We start from the raw sequence: 22,368 nt of genomic DNA on the forward strand, positions 1-22,368 counted from the left end.
TCTGTGAAATGCAGTACTCATATTAGTTGTTTTAAACAACTCTAATCGGGGCTGGAGAGATGGCTCAGTGGTTAAGAGCACTCTTCCAAAGGTCCTGAGTTCAATTCCCAGCAACCACATGGTGGCTCACAACCATCTACAATGAGATCTGGTGCCCTCTTCTAGCAAGCAGGTGTAAATGCAGATAGAACACGTACATACAAATTTAAAAAAAAATAAGAATTCTAATTATTTTAAATTAGCTTTTAAAAATAGTATCTTCAGGGCCAGTGAGATAGTTCATCAGGTAAAGGCACTTGCCACCAAGCCTGACAGCACAAGTTCTGTCCCCAGGATCCACATGGTAGAAGGAGAGAACTTATTTATTACAGCTATCTGTCCTCTTACCTCAATATGTATGCTGTAGCACCAAGCACACCCACACTAAATAAGTAAATAAATGTGAATCTTGAAAAAATATATTCTTTTTTTAAAAGTACAGTTGGAGACAGAACACAGTTCTCTATCTTCAAGACCTATTTGGAAGAATCCATTGTGAGACCTTTTGGCTCATTTCCCATGTTACCTAGCTATTACTGAACAGCCCATGTAGCTGGTGGTTTAGGTGTTATCTCTCCATCCCTGCCATGTGGGTGGAGCTCTAACTTTCCACTTTGTTCTCCTCACTCATTTTTCCTTTATAGTTGTATATACACAGTGCTTGGTTCAAGTTAGTACTCAGTATCTCATTATTTTGATTATAAGGACATTATTTTCTGCCAAGTCAAATAGTGAAGTGCAGTCCAGTCCTTTGCTTTTTCTTTTTTCTTTTCTCTTTTTTTGAAGTTAATAACAACCTTATTTTTAATTACCTGGTTTTCTGTCTGTGTACTTTTGAGCTTTGTTAAAATGTTCAGCATGTCTTATCACATTGCTGCTGATAATATTTTCATGTGTGTGGATATATGTGTTCCATTCTTTAGTTTGGAAGTTCCAGTGGAACGCTGTCTGGTGCCTAGCTGCTGCACTGGGGCTTCCCTGGGTGTTCCTATATAGAAGCTGTAAGTTTTTGCACATATCTGGTCTTCTTCGGGTCTTCTTTCCTCTACTGTTTGATCTGTCAGCATCCAGAAGCAAAGGGTTAAGTAACCATGTGCCTATAATCCTCACTGTGGTCTCACCTGGTGAGACCTGGTACTGGCTTTCAGGAGTGAGTGCTTTCCTGCACTTTGTGTTTCTTTGTCAGAAGCTGGACTCACAGGACTTTCCCCTCCTGGCAACCTTTGTGCTCTGCTTATCCTGAGTGCTCTGAAATTTTGATGATGTGTATTGTATCGTTTCCATCTCAAAACCCATATTCATTAGTTCTGTGAAATTTTGTTTATTTGCTTATTTATTTGTATTATTTTATTTTTTATGTGCATTGGTGTTTTGCCTGCATGTATGTCTGGGTGAAGGTGCTGGAGTTACAAACAGTTGTGAGCTGTCGTGTGGGTGCTAGGAATTGAACCTGGGTCCTTTGGAAGAACAGCCAGGGCTCTTAGCCACTGAGCCATCTTCCCAGCACCTACTTATTTGTATTTTGAGACAGGATCACACTTAGGCGCAGGCTGGGTGGTTGAGACCCCAGCACGTGTAAAAAGTCAGGTGTGGTGGCATCTGTAACCCTGGTGAGGACAGGCAGATCCCTGGAGCCTGCTGGTCAGCCAGCTGAGACAGTCAGTGAGCTGTGTTCAGGGAGAGACCATGCCTCAAAAACAAGGTAGAGAAGAACAGAGGAAGACACGCAACAGGCTCCACACGTACACAAGTACTCACATGTACAAATGTGTACACACTGTCTTATTCCAAGTGTAAGCAAATCAACTCTCAGACTATACCTGACCTGACATCTGTGTATTCACTGTCTGTCTGTCTGTCTGTCTGTCTGTCTATCATCTATCTATCTACCTACTGTTTTTACATTACAAATGCTGAGTTGAATATTTGTTACAGAGATTGTCTATCTTGCAGAGTCTAAGCTGTACACTAGCTGGCCTTACAAAAAAATTTGCTAATCTCTGTTCCACTGAGTGTTGGATTGGCTCAGTGGTTAAAAAGTACTGCACAAGCCTGAGAACTTGAGCTCAATCCCCAGAACCTATATAAAAAGCTGCACACCATAGTACGTGTCTTAATTTCAGCATTCCTACAGCAAAATGAGAAACAGAGTCAGGTGAGTCCTCTAGAAGATTCTGGGCTAGCTGGTCTGAGTACTCTGTGTAGCAGTGAACAAGAGAGACCTGGCAAAACTAAGTGAATGGCAGAAACCAATACCAGAGGTTGTTCTTTACCACACACACACACACACACACACACAAACACATATGCACAAATGTAAATATATCAAACATTTATACATACATACATGTATATATATATATATATGCAGTGTGGTGAAAATTGAGATTGAATGAAGTGAATGCAAGATGTCCCTAGAAAAGGTTCCAGAAGTGCAAGGATTAGATATTAGTAGCTTCAAGATAAGGAGATACAGCTGGATGTGGTGGTGCACGCCTTTTATCCCTGCACTCCGGGAGGAAGAGGCAGGCAGATCATTGTGCATTCAAGGGTAGCCTGGTCTACAAGGTGAGTGCAGGACTGCTAGGGAGTCCAGGACAGCCAAGGCTACACAGCAAAACCCTGTCTCGAAAAACAAACAAACAAAAGAAAATAATAATAAATATTATAAAATATAATACTAATACTATAATAACAATACTAAAAATAAATAATAATACTAATAATATAAGAAGATAAAGAAAAGCAAGTGTCTTGACATTTAGATGGGAGTCTGACAGATGTGTTTTACTAGAAGGTAACTAGATTACAGGCCTAAGAGGGTGGCATCTCGCTCTTCACAGATCTCACAGTGCCTGGTGCACTCAGGATTTAGTGTGGGCCCAGTGGTACTGAATGTATTAATTGTAATGAGATAATTATGACTTGGGTTTCTTACCATCTTGATTGTTTAATATTTTACTAACAATCGCATGATTTGATTGAGATATTGACTGTGTCAGAGAATTTGTGTACTAGTTTTTAAAATTATGTTGACATTATTGGCCTCCATCTGGTATAGAAGATTTATGTGTGCCATTAAAGTAATGAGCTCAAACTGTTGTTAGATGCAGGTGTTTGCTTACTTTACTCATTTCTGCTTCTTCATGGCTAGCTTGTAATAAAAAAACAGTTTTGGAGAAACAAGCTCATGAACAAGTTAAGGTTTTCCAGATTTACCAGAATTAGGTTCTGTAAGACCCTTTCACTTTGATTTTGTCTTTGGAGACAAAGGACTTCTTAGCTTACATGCAGTCTAATTTTGCAACTTTTTTTTTAATGCTTTTGGTGTCTTGTACAAGGAATTTTCTTCATACTCAGATGTTGATAAAGAAAATTTTGTTTCAAACTATTTCATTAATTTTGCCTTTTAGATAAAATGTTATTTAGCTTAGATTGGTCCTCTAGAGTTGAAGCTGGTCCAAACTCTTGGCCATCCTTGTCTCTGTCTCCTGAGCTAGGTAGTACTAAAGGTGCACACCACTATGCAAGGTTTCAATTCATCTGTTTTCAGGTAACTTACAGCACCCATGTGTGTGTTTGAGCACGTGTTAGGTGTTCAGTGTTGACTTTTTAAAAATTAGGCTTTCTAAATTTTCAGTCAATGTAGATATATAGTTAATTTTCATAAATAGATTTTACAGCCAATTACTTTTAAACTTTTATTATGTCTAATAATTTTTTGTAATCCTTTTGGATTTCCTTTTCATGGTTTAACTTTTTGAGACTAATTTTTCTTAAGATATCACCATATTTTCAGATTCCTATCTTATTTTGATTACTTGATTTTTTAAAAAATTTGTCTCACTGACCATTAGAAGAAAGAGTTGCTTAAAAATAAGCGTATTTAGCTGGGTAGTGGTGCACCTTTAATCCTAGCTCTCAGGAGACAGAGGCAAGGAGAGTTTGAGGCCAGCCTAGTCTGCATGGTGGGTTCCATGATAGCCAAGGGCTATACAGAGAAATTCTGTCTCAAAAACAACAACAAAAGCATGTTCAACTATATCTTTTCTTTAAAGGCCATATAGGGCTGGAGAGATGGCTCAGCAGGTAAAAGCCCTTGCCATCAAGCCTGACTACCTGAGTAATATTTGTAACCTGCATGGCTGAAGGAGAGACTCAAAGCTGCCAGAAGTAGTGCTTCTCTGACTACATGTGTGAAATGCTGTGGCACCTGTATATACACAGACAGGCATGTGTGCATGCACGTGCACATGCCCACACGTGCGCAGACACACACACACACACACACACACACACACACACACACACACACACACACTCTAAAATGAACATGTAAAAGTAACTTAAACACTGTATAAAACAAAACAGCTCCTTCTGTGAAAAGAAGTTTTTTGTTTAAAATTGTCCATACAATATATTTTGACCGTATTGCTTTTCCCAGATGCTTCCCACCACTCTGTCTACCAAACTTCTCTCTCTCTCTCTCTCTCTCTCTCTCTCTCTCTCTCTCTCTCTCTCTCTCTCTCTTTCTCTCTCTCTCTCAAAAAAAAAAAAATCAAAACAAACAAAAAATTCTAGTAAGGAAAAAAAAAAAAAAAACAACAAAATGAAATAAAATAAAAGGCACCCACAAATCCATGGCATCAGTTTTGTGTTAGCCAACCACTCCTGGCAATGGGGCCTGCCTTGGGGTGTGGGTGATGTGCCAATGACACCCCTTAGAAAAAAGCTGCATTTTCTTTGACAATGGCTATCAATTGCAAATAGCTTCTTGCTTAAGGGTAGGACCGTGTCCATTTCCCCCTGTTTTTCTATTTTTCTGAATGTAAAATTTCATTATAATGAATTCAAATTATAAAATTTTAACAGGTTGAATCATATTTGACAGTTTGCTTTAAACAAGTTACATACAGTTTATGAACCTGAGTTTCCTCAACTGTCAAATTAGCATAACAGTCCGCAACTCTGGGGATGGTTGTAAGATTGTCAGTCATTTGTGTCAATATCCTACACAGCCCATGCTATAACGGTAGATATTCAGTAGGTTGGGTTAGTTTTAAGTGGGTTATAACCGCATTACTTTCCCCAGCCCTCTGACCTGTCATATGAAAGTGTAAGGTGAATATTTTGGGTGTGGATGTGTGTAGGCTGAAGGTCAGTATCAGCCATCTTCCCTAGTCACGGGTGTTCTGAGATTGGATGTCTCACTGAACCTGTAGCGGCGCATTTGCCTAGACAAGGTCTGTCCATCGAGCTTCAGGCTCCCTCTGCCTCTGCCTCCCCGTGCTGGGTCATGCCGCTGCTGGGCCTGGCTTTTTAACGTGGCTCCTGGGGATGGAGCTCATCCCCTCGGGCTTGCATAACAAACACATTACCAACTGAACCATCTCCCTAGCCCTAAAATAAGTATTTTGAAAAACCGTGTCTCTTCTTGCCTACCCTAAATCCAGTGAGGACACTAATTGATAACAAAAGTTCCGAAAAGTATATCTCAGTCTCTGCCTTGAGGGCTCCTGACTGGATGACAGTGCAAAAGGTCAGTTCAGTATCTAGGTAGAAAGTTCAAGCTTCAGTGAAATTTAATGGAAGTCAGTATACAAGTAGTTATGAAATATGTTTTAAAAATCAGCTATCAGAGCCAGGCGTGGTGGCGCACGCCTTTGACCCCAGCACTTGGGAGGCAGAGGCAGGCAGATCACTGTGAGTTCGAGGCCAGCCTGGTCTACAAAGTGAGTCCAGGGCAGCCAAGGCTACACAGAGAGACACTGTCTCAGAAAAACAAACAAACAAGCAAACAAACAAACAAACAAAAAAATCAGCTATCTGAATTCTGGATAAGTAGATAATTTTTTTTCCAGATAAAACAAACCAGAAGAGCAGAGAATTTAGGGCCTGTCTGAAATACAATTTTAAAAGGAATTTGAGAAACTTGGAGTTTGGAATAGTAAGTGACAGTGTAGGAGCTCAGATCTCAGCGCTCTAGTGGCACAGTTAGACTCCAGGGCAGCGGTTCAGCCTGTGCCTTGCGACCCTTTCACGGGGGTTGCCTAAGGCCACTGCATATCAGATATTTATATTAAGGGTTATATCTAGCAAAAGTACAGTTATGAAGTAGCATCAAAAATAATTTTATGGTTGGGGTCATAAACCACAACATGAGGAACTGTATTAACAAGTTGCAGCATTAGGAAGGTTGAGAACCACTGCCTTACTAAGAGCCAGCTCCCATGTTGTGTCTTATTTTCTTTTTTCTTTTTTTTTTTAACACATTTTTATTGAAAAATAAAATAATTCATATTACATCTCATTTGCTATCCCATCCCTGCATCCTCCCATTCCTCCCTCCCTCCCTCCCTCCCGCTTTCACCCCATTCCCCTTCCCTAAGATCCTCTGAGTGCCATTGGGCCTCCCCAACAAGGGGACATGGCCAAATATGGGGCACCAGAGATCGTGTGAAAGTCAGTCCCCAGTGTCTTATTTTCTTTATCATCTACTAATCTTAAGTGAATAGGCCCTGGAGTATGGGCCTTAACACATAATGGTAGATGCTCATTAAATACTTGAATAAATGAATTAAGTCCTTTTTTCCTCCTTTGATCTGCCATGCTGAAAATTGAGCCTAAAGCACTCTGTAAGCTGGGCACATGCTCTTCTGATCTACACCCTGAGTTGTGATTTTCCAGTCTTTTAGTGGCTGGTTATTAGTTAAAAATACATACTGTATTTTTAGTGCTGGTTGATACTAAAACAAGTATAAAGTCACACTATTATCAATAACCTTAGAGTAGGGGGTAAACAGTGGCTGTACCTTAAATCAAAATAAAGGCTAGTCCAGGGTTATTTTAGTTAAATAGTTATGACGCTGGATCTCTCGACAGTAAATCATACTATGTCTAGAGTATATTTGCTGTGGTGTTTAAATGTTTACCAGTGGACTTGTGCTTGTATTTGTAAAGAAATCTGATTAATTATTACGATACCAAATGTTTTCTGCTGTAAACAATTTGCTCTCAAAATTGCATGTTATAAAAACACATTAGAAATCCTAAATCAATATTTAATGAAGGCAAATATATGCGTGGCCACTCATCTTTTAATCATCAAATACATAATTAGCCATTTTTTCAGAACTCTCAATTAACTTAGAATAATTGGTTTTTATAATTATCATCCAGATAGAGAAGTATATATTTCACTATAACTTCTTAAACTTTAGACCAGATTTTGGAGATACTTCTGAACAAAGTAGAGAAAGATAACTAAGTATTATGTGTAGTTATTAATTTGGACGGGTGGGGATGTGTTTTTAACTGGAAGTTTGGGCATAGTTTACAGTTTTTATTTGTATACTGCAAAGCTTGTTAAATACTGAGTTGATGAACTTACCTTTTAAAGGCTTGCTTCCCTTATTCTGGCCCATTGCTCTAATTTGTGGATATTTCTGCAGCTATTATTATCATCAGAAGTTGGGGTCTCCTGCACAGGCTGGCCTGGAGCTTTCTGTGTGGGCAAGAACAGTCATGAATCTCTGATCCTCCTGCCTCCTCCTGGGAGTGCTGGGATCAGAGCAGCACTCTGCCACACATGCGCATTGGTGTTTGCATGTATACCTGGTGTGAAGACTGTGGTGGGAGGATGCTTAGCTGTCCACCAGTTCCTCAGGAGGCTGTACGGCTCGGCTCGAGCAAGTGAGGATGTTGCAGGAGGCGAAGTCAGACTCCAGCTGGGTGAGACCATGGGAGGCCCCACAGGAGACAGTAACTCAGAGTTGGGAGGAAAGCTCTGGAAGGTTCTGAGCATATAGTGACCTGAGACAACCTGAAGACATCTCTTGCCTATCGTAACAAAGAAAGTCTCGAAGGGAGGAACAAGCAGGTGGAGACGGTGGCTAGTGTGACCATTGGGCTTCTGTTTGTTAGACAGGTTTTTGTGCAGCTCCTACCAGGGCACCACCAATCCAGCTGTTTCCACTTAAGTTGAGGTGGGTTTTCTTTGTTTGCATTCTTTCTTGTCTTGCTAGCTATAACTCTGCTGTTTTAGTAACCGAGCTTGAGATTATTGTATTCGTCTGTTGCTATTTGTTTTCAAGTAATACTATACAACTTTACATGTTTAAGAAACATAGGCAAGCCGGGTGTGGTGGTGCACACCTTTAATCCCAGCACTCGGGAGGTAGAGGCAGGCGAATCGCTGTGAGTTCGAGGCCAGCCTGGTCTACAAAGCGAGCCCAGGACAGCCAAGGCTAACACAGAGAAACCTTATCTCAAAAAACAAAAAAACAAAACAAACAAACAAACAAACAAACAAAAAAACAGAAAAAACAAAAAAAAGAAAGAAAGAAAGAAAAGAAACTTAGGCAAGCCGGCGGTGGTGGCTTGCTCCTTTAATCCCAGCACTCTGGAGACAGAAGCAGGCGGGTCTCTGTGAGTTCGAGGCCAGCCTGGTCTACAGAGTGAGTTCTCAGACAGCCAGGGCTATACAGAGAAACCCCGTCTCAAAACACCAAATTAATTAATTAAAAATATGAAGAAACTCGGGCTCTTTACGCCGCTGCCACCTGCACTTCAGTTCACTCTCACCTCACTGTGGCCCTAACATGCTTAGTTGACAGTTGCCATTTAAAGTGACTTGGTGGTGTGTGAAAGCCTGTGTAGTGCCTAGGTTATTTCTATTTCTGATGTGCTTACAGTAAATGCCTTTGTGTGGATCCATCTTTTTGTGTTTCATCTTTCCTTTTGCTTTTAAAGATGTTAGCTTTGCTTGGAGTGGAGCCCGGGTCTAATTGGATGACTTCTTTTGACTTTGGGGAGAGGGATAGCCACTTGAGCGCTTGCACATTCTGCACCCTTCTCCTTTCTGGACCTTGAAGACATTCTGCTCTCCTCTCACTGGGCCTTGTCCTCTTCCCATCTTTTTAAAAAATTTATTTAGTCATTCGTTTTACATCTGATCTTAGTCCTTTCCTTCATCTCCTCCCTGTTACACCCTCCCTCCCTCTTCCCTCATCCCTCTCCCCTGTTCCTCAGAGAATGGGAGCCCCTCCACTCCCAACCCATCCCAGCTCATCAAGTCACATCAGGACTGAGAGGGTTCTCTTCCCTTGTGGCCTGGCCAGGCAGCACCTCCAGGGGGAAGTGATCAAATCTTTATGCCCGTGTAAGGTGTCCATTTCCTCTCTGCTTTTTTTGTCACAGATTTGGTGACTTTCATAGGACATGGTGCGTTTTCTTCAGCCTTGTGTTTTCAGCTTGTTGAGCTCTGTTTACTGTTGCATTGATCTGGGGAGCTTTCTGCCATTGTGTCCTTCCTAGCATGTTTTCCGGCCCGGCCCTCCTCCTTCGAGAGCTCCAGATGCACGCGCATTTGCTTGAGTGTCACCTCACAGCTGGCCCGTCTCTAGCCTCTGGTGGTAGTGTCTACTCTGTCATTAGTCCACTAATATACATTCTCATCTCATGCACAGTGATATTTCTAGAGTTTTGACTTGGGTTTCTTTATCTTCCTTATTGCTACTTAATTTTGACCACAGGAAGTGCGGCTGTAATAATGTAATATCCTTTCTCCTGCTTTAGCAGCCCGGCCACTCAGGGCTGTTTTGGATCTGTGATTACTCTCCCCACTATGGTTCCTGCTCCCCTGCCTCAACATCTGTCTGACCACGTTTGATCTTGTTAACTGCTTATGTTTTTATGATACTATAATATTTCTTGAGCTTTGTTCTGGACTGCCATTAAGTTACCAGTTACTTAGAACCCATGTGCTAATGCTAGGTCCCGCTGCTATGAGTCATTAGCTGGAGGCTAGCTGGAGCAGGGCTCTGTCTGCGCAATTACTCCTCCTTGGGGGACTCAGCCTTTCTGAGCACTCTTCAGTGCCCTGTACATGAAAGGTTTCCAGTGCAGCTGCTGGACACACAGCTCCCGCCCGGTGTGCCTGCTGAGCGCTATTTTCATCTCTTTAGATGCTTCTTTCCCCAGCCTGGATGGGTTCCTCACATTGAGGTGCTGGTCCGTTTTCTCCCCAGCACTGCCCTAGTACTGGCTCCAGATATCTCCAGGGTTAGGGTTTCCGTTCTCCCCAGTGCTCAAGTCTCAGAACTCGGCTGTCCTTGAACAACAGGACAGGCTAGCCACTCACTAAGGTTTTGAAACTGCAAGTAGTTTAATAGCTTTCTTCTCTGGAGTAGGGAAATCTGAGCATTAAGAAGGATTTTGTGACCAGTTTTTACAAGAAAATGAGAGCACTGAAAATTGTTACTGTGTAAAGTCTCTGGAGAACTAGTGTCGCCTTCAAAGAAATATCCTCAGCTGCACTTCTTCACCGACAGCTGGTGTGGAGCTTGTCAGGAGCCAACACATCTGAGGCTCACTTAGAGATTCTGGTTCAGTAGATTTCAGAGCTCATTTGGAAGGACGCTGCCTGTAAGGAGTCTACCCCGTTCTGTAAGCAGCACAGATGCACAGAAGGAACCAGATAGGAGCTCAGCCAATGTGAAGTGTGGCTTTGATGGTCCTCCTAGGAGACGGAGGGAACGCTGGGTCTGATTTTTTATCTTTAAAAGGAGTGTTTGGGCAGGGAAAGAAGCAAATAGAAAAGAGAAATAATGAGGTGAACAATGTGAAAGCAAGAAAAGTAGACAACAGTTCAGAGGGAGGCAGCAAATGGCAGGCAGGCAAGAAGCGGCTTCCTAATTGGAGGTGTAGAAAGGAAGCTACGCTAGGTCACTGCGAGTTCAGAAGACTAGCTTTATTGTTGCTTTAAAATATTCATAAGATTTATCTGGACTCTGGATCTTTGACCTCTATCCTAATTGGCGTTAGGTAGGATGGGGTGGGTGACATCTAAGGCGTCATGCTGTCTTCCTGTAGGAAGGACAGATGCTGCTACTCTGCTTGGCCCAGTGCTTTCACCCAGGGTGCAAGTGAGTTCAGCATAGTCCTGTTAAATATGGAAATGGTGCGCACCCTGCCGCCGCCGAAGTGCTGACCAAGAGGGCGTTGTATTTAGTACATCCTAGTTCCCTAAAACTGATTTTTCAGAGACAGTACTGAGCTACTCCTTAGTGAAACCTATCCGGGTCTCTAGTGACACGGATTTCCTTTGGGTGTGTTTCTTACTCCCTTTCATTTTTAAAATTTTTCTTAATACAGAATCAAAAGCAAAACAGGAGCTAAGTGGTTCTACTCTGTGCAGCATCTGTTAGCATTGCACCATCTGCCTCAAAGCAGTGGGCCTGAGCCTTCCCTCTTGTTCTTGCTGTACATGTATTTTTATATCCTTTTATTGTTCTTAACTTTTTCACCAGCCTCCGCTCATTCTGGGCGCTGACTTGCATGATTCCCCTTGTTTCACACCACTCTTGGGTTCACCTGACTTTTCTCCCTCCCCACCCCCTTTTGGTAAGTGACTTAAGATTCTGAGCTTTCCATACATAGTTGTATTTGATTCCTTAATCATCACATTCTTTTCTCCCTTAAGATTTATTTATTTTTATAGTGCCTTCTCACAGGTCTTATTCCTACCACGTGGTTTTATGTTGGTATGTCAGAATTCATTACTTCTTCCACCCAAAGAAGAACAAGAATTCAAAGGAGTAACTCATGTACCCCCACAGTTAGGTCTCCACTGCATCTTATCCATACATGGATGTTTTCAACCATATTGATAGGTTGGTTATCACTTAAATCAATGTAAATTTTTTTTAGAAACATTAAACTCGGAACAACATTATATGTACTATAGAATGCTTACACCATGAATATACTCCTAAATAATTACACTTGGGTACTCATGTACCAAAGTGGATACTGTGAACATTCTAGAAGACTCTGCAGCCTTACCTCATACTACCACCTGTCCTCCCACCAGAGGCATCACTATCCTGACGCTCATGGCGGGTACGTCCTGTCTTCTCTGATAGCTTTGCCAACAAATGAGTCCTTCAGAATCTGTTTAATTCAGCCTGTTTCAGAGCATTACAGAGACTGAGCTAAACAAACTGTGTCTTTGTGACTGCCTTGCAATTTACTGTTGTTGCCTATAACAGTGCCTTCTAATCTGGCTTTTGAAGTGGGTCTCTTCAGCACTGCTGTTGCTCTATTATTTTGTGTCAGACTGAGATTGTCACACTTTGCTGAGAATTTCTGTACATGTAAGAGCGTGTAAGTTCACTGTGGCTATTTCCTTCTGGCTGAGTTTTGTTCTCAGGTGCTAGCCTTCGACCACTCCCTGAGAGAGTGTGTGATTTCTTACAAACATTTGGTAAAACTGACTAGTGACATGATTTCCTGCCAGCTTCAGTCTGTTGTTTAAAAGTTTGGTTGATTGTTGTTTAACATGGAAAAGAAGAGAGTAAGGAGTTTCAAAACAATACAGTTAATTTACTTAATAGTAGCTGGGTGTAGTGACAAGTGCTTATACTCTGTGCATTCAGGAGGTGGAAGCAGGAGGACCAAGGAACCCAAGGCTAGCCTCCACCTTACAGGGGCCAAGGCTAGCCTCTGCTACACAGGGGCCAAAGCTAGCCTCTGCTACATAGCACATGTAAGGTTGTCTTGGGCTGGATGAAAACCTAACTCAAAAAAGAAGAAAAACAAAATTAATATTTTCAGTTTGAGAAATTATACTGTTAGAGAAATTGGTCCATTTCACCTAACTTGCATAAATTTATTCCTAATTTCTTTTCTGTTGTTTGTTTGGTTTGATTTTTGGTTTTTTGTTTTTTTTTTTTTCCAAGACAGGATTTCTCTGTGTAGCGCTGGCCGTCCTGGACTCACTCTCTAGACCAAGCTGGCTTTGAATTTAGAGATACGTCTGCCTCTGCCTTCCCAGTGCTGGGATTAAAAGGGTGTACCACCATGTCCAGTTTATTAATAATTTCTTATTATCTTTTTAATTTAATATTTGTAGAGCTGCCCCCTTGTTTATGATATTGGTTATTTGTATATGTTTTTAACACTTCTTTTATAAAGCTTATTAGTTTTATTACTCTTTCCAAAAATAATTTTGGTTTTGTTAATCTATTGTGTACCTGTTTCTCTGTCTCACTAAGTTTAATCTCATCTTTGTAATTTTCTCCTTTTTTTGTTTGTTTGTTTTGTTTTTTCTTTTATTTATTTATTATTAATTTATTCTTGTTACATCTCAATGGTTATCCTATCCCTTGTATCTTCCCATTCTTCCCTCCCTCCCATTTTCCCCTTATTCCCCTCCCCTATGACTGTTCCTGAGGGGGATTACCTCCCCCTGTATATGCTCATAGGGTATCAGGTCTCTTCTTGGTAACCTGCTGTCCTTTCTCAGAGTGCCTCTGACTTTCTCCTTTTTATATCTGCTTTTGTTTTTGTATTTTCTACATTCTTGAGATGGATATTTAGCTTGCTAATTTCTAGCTTTTCTTTTCATGTTTTTCAAACGAGTGTAAAAAGACAGCCAAAGAGAGCTGTATATGTCAGCTGCATGGAGGGGGAGACTTAGAGTGGAGGAGAAAAACCACCCTGGGTATGAGTAGGGCACAGCTCATGGGTGAGGGAGCACAGGCTCTGGCAAGCATCTGAAAGAAAAAGACAGAAGAGAAGAAAAAGAAAATGGAGCTGTCTTAGTATTCTATAGCTGTGAAGAAACACCATGACAAATGCAACTTTTGTAAGAGAAAGCATTGAATTGCGGCTAGCTTACAGTTTCAGAGCGTGAAACTGTCATCTGGAGGGAGCATGGCAGCAAGCAGGCAGCCGTGGTGCTGGAGAGGATGAAAACTCTACATCCTGATCCTCAGGCAGCTGGAAGAGAGAGAGACGCTGGGCAGTGCTGAGATTTCTGAGACCCTGAGTGACATACTTTCTCCCAAAAGGCCATCCCTAATCCAACAAGGCCGCACCCCCTAATCCTTCTTAAGTATTGCCCCTCCTGATGACTGATGAGCCTATGGGAGCCATTCTTACTCAAACACTACAGGGGCCTACCCAGCTGAAAGTCAGGGCGGCCTCTAGCGGACTGCCTAGCCTTTCTTCCCTAATATATATGTAGTGGGAGAAGCCTGTTTCTAACTCTTGTTTTACAGAGCACTGTACGTTTTTACATGTGTTACTTTTCTTTGCATTCAGGCCGTAGGATTCTAATTCCCATTGTGATTCCCTTCTCTTCCTTTCAGACTATTTACAAATATCTTTTTTCCTTGTATGTATGTATGTATTTATAATATATATATGATTTCAAATTTATTCTCAGAATGCATGCTGTCTATGTCAATGTTTTTTTTAAATTTGTGAAAGTCACTTTAACATTGTTTGCTTTTTACATACATATTTTCCATTTGTTAGGTTAATGTTCTAAGTAACTTACATCAAGCTGTGTTAATTTTCTTGTTCAGACACTCTATACCTAACGTACCCTTGCCATTTGTTTTATTAATTACTAAGGCTCTTAAGACCTTTCATTGTTAATTGTGAAAGATTTTTGTGGCTAAGGAGATGGCTCAGTGGATAAAAACATTTTCTACCTAGGCATAAGAACCAAAGTGTAGACACCAAGAACTCATAAGACAGGCAGGCCTGGTGGCCCTGGAAGGCGGAGACAGGGAAGGCGGAGATAGGGAAGGCCGAGAACAGGGCATCTAGAGGCTAGCTGGAACCAGCCCACTCGAGGTCAGAGACCCTGCCTCAGAAAATAGAGAGGAAATGGTCAAGGAAGGCACTTGATATCAAATTTGTGCCCCCAGACACATGCACATCTACACACACATGCACCCACACACATCCAAGCATGCGTGCTCGCACATACACATAGAGAAAGAAAACAATAGTAGTTCTGTCAGTTTTTGTATCATATGTATTTTGCCTGTGTTGTTATATATTTCAGAGGAGAATCTTATTATAAAGTGGTTCTCTGTTTCTAATTATGGGCTAGCATTGAACTCTGTCCACCTGTTGCTGTAGCAAGTCGTTCTTGGGAGAGGGATGTTAGGACCTTTGTGTTGTCTCTTTTTTACTCTTAGTTTGAGCTATTTTGTATTTATGTTTATATGTATCCCTTTAGTTTGTTTATCCTGTCTGAAAATAATCTTTATTTATAATTACTATTTATTTAATTAATATTCAATATAATTGGTGGTTATATCTTTTCTTTATAGTGTTCTTTCTTGTTTAATATTTTATTTTTAAATTTTATATATAGGGTGTATGCTTGTATACATGTGTGCAGTGCCCATGAAGGCCGAGATGTCATCAGATCCCATAGAACTGGAGTTACAGACAGTTGTGAGCTGCCATGTGGGTGATGGGAATTGAATCTGGGTCCTCTAGAAGAGCAACCAGTGCTCTTAACTGATGAGCCACCGTTCTAGCCCCTATTACATGTTTTTCTTCTGCTCAGTTGGCTCCTGTTTCATTTTCATTTTTACTCTACTCATTTTGAAATTGGATACCTTTATTAGAAATTATAAATCTATCAGTGATTTAGCAATACAGATCCTTTGAGTCTTTAGAATACTTTAGTTCCATGTGTGTCCCACAAGATAAATGCTACTTGTACAGCATTTATTATATAATGGCCACATGTAATAAAGGCAGAATTACTATATAAATTCAAAGTTTGAGGGGCGTAGATTCTAGGCCAGCCAAGACAGAAATGTGGGAAATCGAAATTCTTTATGCTCCTGTGATAGACAATATGTAATCATTTGGATTCATAACCACTGTAGCAGATTATTCTGAGAAGAAATAGGTCTTATACTGAGAGACAGTACTGGTAATGTTTCTTTTTTTCATTTATAGCAACTCCGCTCCAATATCCGAGAGATGGAGAAGCTTTGCTTGAAAGTGCACAAGGACGACCTGGTGCTTCTGAAGCGAATGATAGAGCCTGTTAAGCAGGCAGCAGCCTTGGCCACGGCAGAGTTTCTCCAGCTCCATTTGGAATCTGTTGAAGAGCTCAAGAAACAATTTAATAACGAAGTAGCTTTGTTGCAGCCTTCACTGGCCAGATCCACGACTGCTGATGGTAACACAGGTCTTACTCTTGATCCTAGTGGTGCAGTTAGCTAAGCTCAGCTCCTCAGGTGTCATGGGCAGGGGCCCTTGAAAGCCCTTGTAAGTCTTAATAGGTGGCCCCAAGCAGACCAGACACATGTACCTGGGGAATTTTGCTAGATAAAACTATGTGGATTAGAACTTTGGAGCTTCAAGTCACCCCTTAGGTTACTCCTAAGATAATGCTGTCCTTGTGTGTGGTGTGTGGCCCACTCCTCTCTCATACAGGCAGGCTGTTGGGAGCTGCTGCTCTTAGGCTCTGGCCTCACACACTAACAGTGTGGAAAATCTGCGGTGAGTTCATGCTGTCAGCTTTGTGAAGTGATATTCTAAGCAGCAGCCTATGAGCACACTTACGTCATTTCTCAGGATTTGATAACCCTTGGTGACACAGTGCTAGTATCTTTAATACAGAAAAACAATTGGCTTAGTACATCAGAGTACATCAGAGTACTTCAAAGCAGCTGGGTTGTGTTTGGTTGGGTGGTTTGCTTTAGATTAGATCTTCTAAGTAGTGAGTAGAATAACGAATAAGGGTCTATAATTGGCCTATTCTCTAGGAAGTTTAAAGCCAAATTTTTAATCACCAAAAGTTAAACTGGTAAAATGTGCCAGCTTTATTTTATAGTTGCTGCTTTTGTTTCCTTTTCTGTTGTAATTGTGTATCTTTCATTTTTAATTTTTTCCATCTCATTACATTTTATATGTCTTAAGATAATTTTAATCCTTATGAAAAATATGGGCTACAAATCAATTAGAAATCAAAGTGGGCAGCTGGGTGTGGTGGTGCACACCTTTAATCCCAGCACTCTGGAGGCAGAGGCAGGAGGATCTTTGTGAGTTCGAGGCCAGCCTGAACTACAAAGTGAGTCCAGGACAGCCAAGGCTACATAGAGAGACCCTGTCTTGAAAAACAACAACAAAAACATTGAGATGTAACAAGAATAAATTAATTTAAAAAAAAAGAAAAAAAGAAAAACAACAACAAAAACAAACAGACAAAAGAAATAATGTACCTGGCCCGGCTTCCTTTTTTATCCACCAGGACACTCTTGTTACCACTCCCTTCCTCTAAATTAAAATGTGTGTATGTTCACTGCTAGTGATTCGGTACTTTGCAAGGGAATGCAGACACTTAGGCTGCCTGGCAGTTTTCTGTAGCCTAGCGCTTTGCACATAGTGAACAAACAAATAAGTAAATATGTCATAGGGACAATTTTGTCTCTGCAGATATGCTGCAGAAGAGCTAGGCATGAGCCTTTTCTTATAAAACCAAACCAAACGTGCTTCATTTACTTCTCTGTGTAGCCAGTGCTAAAATGTTAGCACCCTGCCCTTAAGGAATATATGGAGGTCATTCTTTTTGGTAGTTTGTCATTAGTATTTTCACAGTTATCTCCACCATATTGGTGCAGAGGAAAGCTGCTCATACCACGGAGAATGAGCAGATGCCTTCTATGCATAGGTAGAGACTGGGCTTTCTACGCCCATGTGTTTTTGGACTACCTTCTATACTGAGACATTTTGACAATGATGACATTAATAACAGGGGAGAAAATAGGATTTTCTAGAAAGACTAGCTGGTGTCAGTCTCCTTCTATTTGGCTTCAATTGGCCCATCACTAGTGTTTTCATCTGAAGCAAAAATACTTAAATTCATCTGGATTTTTCTCACAATAATAACATAATAATGGCTTTAATTTGCATTTTATTTTTGCATGTGTTCATTTCTCCAAGTGGAACTGTTTGTGGCCTGTATACTTAGTGCATATCACTGGAAAGTTGTTGGTCAGCTGTTCCCTGCCAGTTACCCTTTGCTGTAAGCAGAAGGGTACTGTGCACCCCAAGACTTGGCAGATTGGAGGAAGCAGGTGTATTAAAGAAACAAGAAAGATTAGGACAAAGACAGTGGCTGAGGGGGAAGAAACAGCATGTGAAATTAATTTCCAACTATATTGATTCTCAAACCTCTCAATTCGTGTAATATCAGTTAGTCTAAGCACCTGATGATTGCCACCGGCGAACACAGTGCTGATGGGATTGAGGCAGTGCTTCTGTGTGTAAAGCTACACACCTAAGCTGTAGCTAACACCAAGCGGAGGCGGCGGGTGCTGAGTGCTTGCCATTTCACCCCAAGTCCTCTGTCTATGGAAAGCAGGCTCTGACAGCATCTGAGGGCTCCACAGAGGAAGCCTCCACTTGGCTGCCTTAAGTGCAGAAATGCTACTAACAAAGCTGAATAACAAGGAGACCACAAGGAATGCACTTTCACAGGCTTCCACAATGGAGTAAAGTAGGAGTGGGCATGTGCTGTGGCTGCCTATTGAGATGGTTGCATGGATGTTAACTGTCTTAACATGCTTTCTTCTTTATAAATCTAGTTCTAAGTACATTGGTTGGAAACAGATTCAGGAGCAGTCTTGCCACATTTCCACTAGTGAGATTAAAAAATAGAAAAATAGTTTCCATTTACAGATAGAAATAATGAGTAGACTAGGGCATTCATGGTCTCTAGAAAATAAAGGAAGTTTGGGGGAAGCCATGATTTTTGCTGTTTCTTTTGTCCCGACTCTGAGAGTTGAGAAGCCAGTCCGTGCCAGTCCTGCTTGACATGAGCAGCTCCCTTGTGTCTCACTATGTGCCGACCTTCCTGTCCCTCTCCTTACTCCCCATCAGGAGAATGATGAGCTTGGCCATCTGATTAGCATTCAGAGCTGAGGCTCATGCCACTGGGGGAGGCAGTGCACCTTCCCCGCTCCCGCACACAGCAGCACAGCAGGAGAGAATGTTGGACCATTTCCAACACATACCCACAAAGGAAACAATCTCAGTCTTAAAGCTGCTGGGCCAACCACTGAGCTACATTCCCACGCATGGGAGAATAGCAAAATAAAAGGATACAGAGGGTCCTAGAAATCTACAAGTAGAACAATATGATAGGCAGATTTGGGCCCAGGGGTCCCGCTCAAACTAAGGCACCAGCCAAGGACAATACAGGAGTAAACTTTAAAACCCCTTCCCAGATCTAGCCAAATGGTCAGAATATTCTCCACAGTTGAGTGGAGAGTGGGATATGGACTTTCTCACGTACTATGGTGCCTCACATTTGACCATGTCCCCTGGAGGGGGAGACCTGGTGGCACTCAGAGGAAGGACAGCTGGTAGCCAAGAAGAGACTTGATACCCTATGAGAATATACAGGGGGAGGTAATCCCCCTCAGGAACAGTCATAGGGGAGGGGAATAATGGGAAAATGGGGGGAGGGGATGGGAGGATACAAGGGATGGGATAAACATTGAGATGTAACAAGAATAAATTAAAAAAAAAAAAAAGCTGCTGGGTACGTCAGATCAGCATGTGGAATTCAATGTAGTTCTGGATTTTTACATCCAGTGTGTGCATGCACTGAACGGTGCTGCAGAGCACAGCACTGGTTTTGTCTGATGGTATTCACAAGCTACATCCTCCATTGATTGTAATCTAAAAATCCTCTTCTTCATTGAGTTGTGACTTAGAAGTCATTTTATTTTGATAGATAGGTTTATGTTCAATGATGAACAGTATTAATTTCATTTTTAAGGTGTCAGAACTTGAAAAGTCTAGGGAATGCCTTTGAATTTATTTAATTTTTAGTGAAATACTACTGTCATGAAGGTTAATGAACATCTCACATCTATTGGAGTGTACTTCCTGATAGAGTCTTTGCTGTTCACTGGTATAAGGGAAAAGAGAGGGCAGAATACTGTTAGATAGCTTAGTTATCACTTCAGCCAAAGGGAGTTAAGAGTCCTAAGGTTTTTTTTTTTTTTTTAAATGTACAGCTAGTAATCAGGCTTTACATCCAATTGTAGGGTTTAGAACACACACACACACACACACACACACACACACACACACACACACACACACACACACACACACACACACCCTTTTACAAGTTTGTAAGAGTTTATAGTCAAAGGCTGGGCACTAAGGTTATGAGGTGAAACAAGTGAATTGTGGAAGCTGTAGAAATTAAGAGTTCTTTCCTGACCGTCATGCCTTGACTTGATTTGTGATGTTCAGAGCTGTAAATTAACAACAAGGTTTTCCATGGAAAAGAAAGGACGTCTTTGTTGTAACTAAGACACATACGTAGTTTGGTTTCAAGTGAGATGGAAATGACCTAATCATTTCTTCTTTGTGGTGACAGAGATCTTTTATGTTTATTTTAAATGTCAGATACCTCTCATCTCTCCCTCTCTTTTCAGATAAAGCATTTACAGATGACCGCCTTCCCTTGTTTTGTAGACCCGCCTATTTCTCTTGAATCTTCTCTAGGTTATAGCTTAAGATATTTAGAGTGTGCAGAATTACAGAGTTCTGCCTGTATTCTGTCCATTACTGATCAAGAAGTTACATGGAATATAAAGCAAGAGAAAGATCTTAGGTTGATTCATTTACCTCGATTAAAGTGAAAACTTAAACATTTTAAGCATGAAAAAGATTGGCTCTTTACGAAATGTTACTAAATGTACTATCTGTTGATTTTGTTCTTTAAGATACAAACCATAGGCACCTGTATGCACACAGATGCCATTAGTTAGACTCCGTGCTTTAAGAAGACAGGTGGGAGGGGGAAATATTGGAGGTTCCAGGCAGAGTAGAAGGGGCCCTTGGTTTGTTTTTCTTTTTAATGATGAAGATATTGTGGCCAAAGAATAAATAAAAATATTACAAAAAACCTAAGCTTGTGTAGGCTCAGCACAAATATATATGTGTATACATATGTATAAATTCAAATAAATCAAGTTTAGAATTAAAAAATAACCACTATGAATTCTGATAAGTTTGCATGCTATCTTTTGTTCAGCTGACTGTGCCCTTCCCGATTAGTTTATTAAACAAGTTTTCTTTTCCTTAGGACTAAATTGTTCATCAACTTTGAAAATAAACCAATCACACAGTTTTATAAAATATCATTCATTTTTAGGCTTGACTGAAATACAAGGAATGGAAAAGAAATAGGAATTAATATAGTTTCATAGTGACTGACTGAGGTCAGGTCACAGTCCCCCTGTCATTTCAGAATACATGTGAGCCTTTAGCAGCCTCTGTGAGGCGCATAAAGTCTTCCCCTCTCAGAAAAGTCCCTCCTCATCCACAGTGTCTTCTGTGCTTTCCTCTCATGCTCTTATGATGCCGGCTGCCAATTGTGGCTTAGCTGTATTGCTTCTGTCTTGAGGTCTTTGCTCATGCTGGCTTCTTCATCTAGCCTTTATATTCCTCTCTTTTTTGCCTAATAATACCACCTTTTCCAGAAAGTCTGAACTATCTGCCATATCAAGCTGGATTAGAACTCCCTCCAAACAGTCTGTTATCTCTAATGTGGTCTCCTCTTTTTTTATGGTCAGCCCTTTGTATGTGTGACTCATTTAGAATGTAAGTTCTTTGAGAGCCATACTCTGCACATTCACGTTTTCATCCTTGGTCCTAACAACAACATGTACTGTTATGTCAGAGCAGTGAGATGGCTCAGCAGGTAAGGGCACTTGCCACCGAGCCCTGCGTCTGACCCCTGGGACCCACACAGGAGAGAACCTTTTCCTAACCTCCTAAGTTTTGTCCTCTGACTTCCACATATGCATCATGGCGCAGACACGTATGTGTGCACACACGATAAATAGATGTGCTGTAATTAAAAAGAGAAAGAGAAGATGTCAGTGCAGGGTGACAGGTGTTTTGAACCTACAGTGGAGTGGGCGGAGCTTCGAGTGCCCTCTCTGCATCCACTGGCCCCGCTCTAGGGCTGAATTGTCATTCTGCACTGGATGTATTGTGAAGCCCCCACCTGGCTTCTCACTCTCTAACCTGCCAACTTTATCCTTAATATGTTCTTCACACTGTGGCACCTTCATCTTCCCAGTAGTCTCCAGTTCCTCTTAGTAGTTTGGCAGTGATCATGTAAGAAAGACAGAGCTCTTGGGAAAGCTTTGCAGTGCCCCCAGGTAACCTCACCAAGGGCTGTCAGCCTCAGCCTTTGCCTTTTCCTCACCACAGTGGTGTATTAGCTAGATGGACCATCTCAGTGTCAAGCCTTTGCATGCACTGTTCTTCCTAAGTTAGACACTCTGGGCATCTCACCCCACCCCGCCTGTCTTATTTTCTCTCATCCTCAGGCTTTCTCCTCAGAACCCCTGACTACTCTCTCCACAAGTCAGGATTTAATGGGTGTCCTACATGTACGTAGCACATCATGCCTGTGGCATATTCCTGTCAGATAATACTGACTGAACTTGACAGTTACATGTCTGACCCACA

The 22,368-nt window shown here is 41.3% G+C and overlaps 1 protein-coding gene across 3 annotated transcripts in view; it reads left to right on the forward strand.

Annotated features, from left to right (window-relative positions):
- Stx17 (syntaxin 17) overlaps positions 1 to 16,119 on the forward strand; it is a 33,330-nt gene extending 17,211 nt beyond the window's left edge. Inside the window, exon 4 of one of the 3 annotated variants that reach the window (XM_051161871.1) lies at positions 15,814 to 16,119. In XM_051161871.1, coding sequence (XP_051017828.1) covers positions 15,814 to 16,083 — 270 coding nt within the window. In that variant the 3' untranslated portion in view covers positions 16,084 to 16,119. The remainder of the gene's footprint in view (positions 1 to 15,813) is intronic. The other 2 variants (XM_051161864.1, XM_051161856.1) reach the window with 2 other exon arrangements.
- The last annotated feature ends 6,249 nt before the right edge of the window (positions 16,120 to 22,368 follow it).

This window comes from Acomys russatus, chromosome 2 (genome assembly GCF_903995435.1).
Source record: "Acomys russatus chromosome 2, mAcoRus1.1, whole genome shotgun sequence".
Lineage (NCBI taxonomy): Eukaryota > Metazoa > Chordata > Mammalia > Rodentia > Muridae > Acomys > Acomys russatus.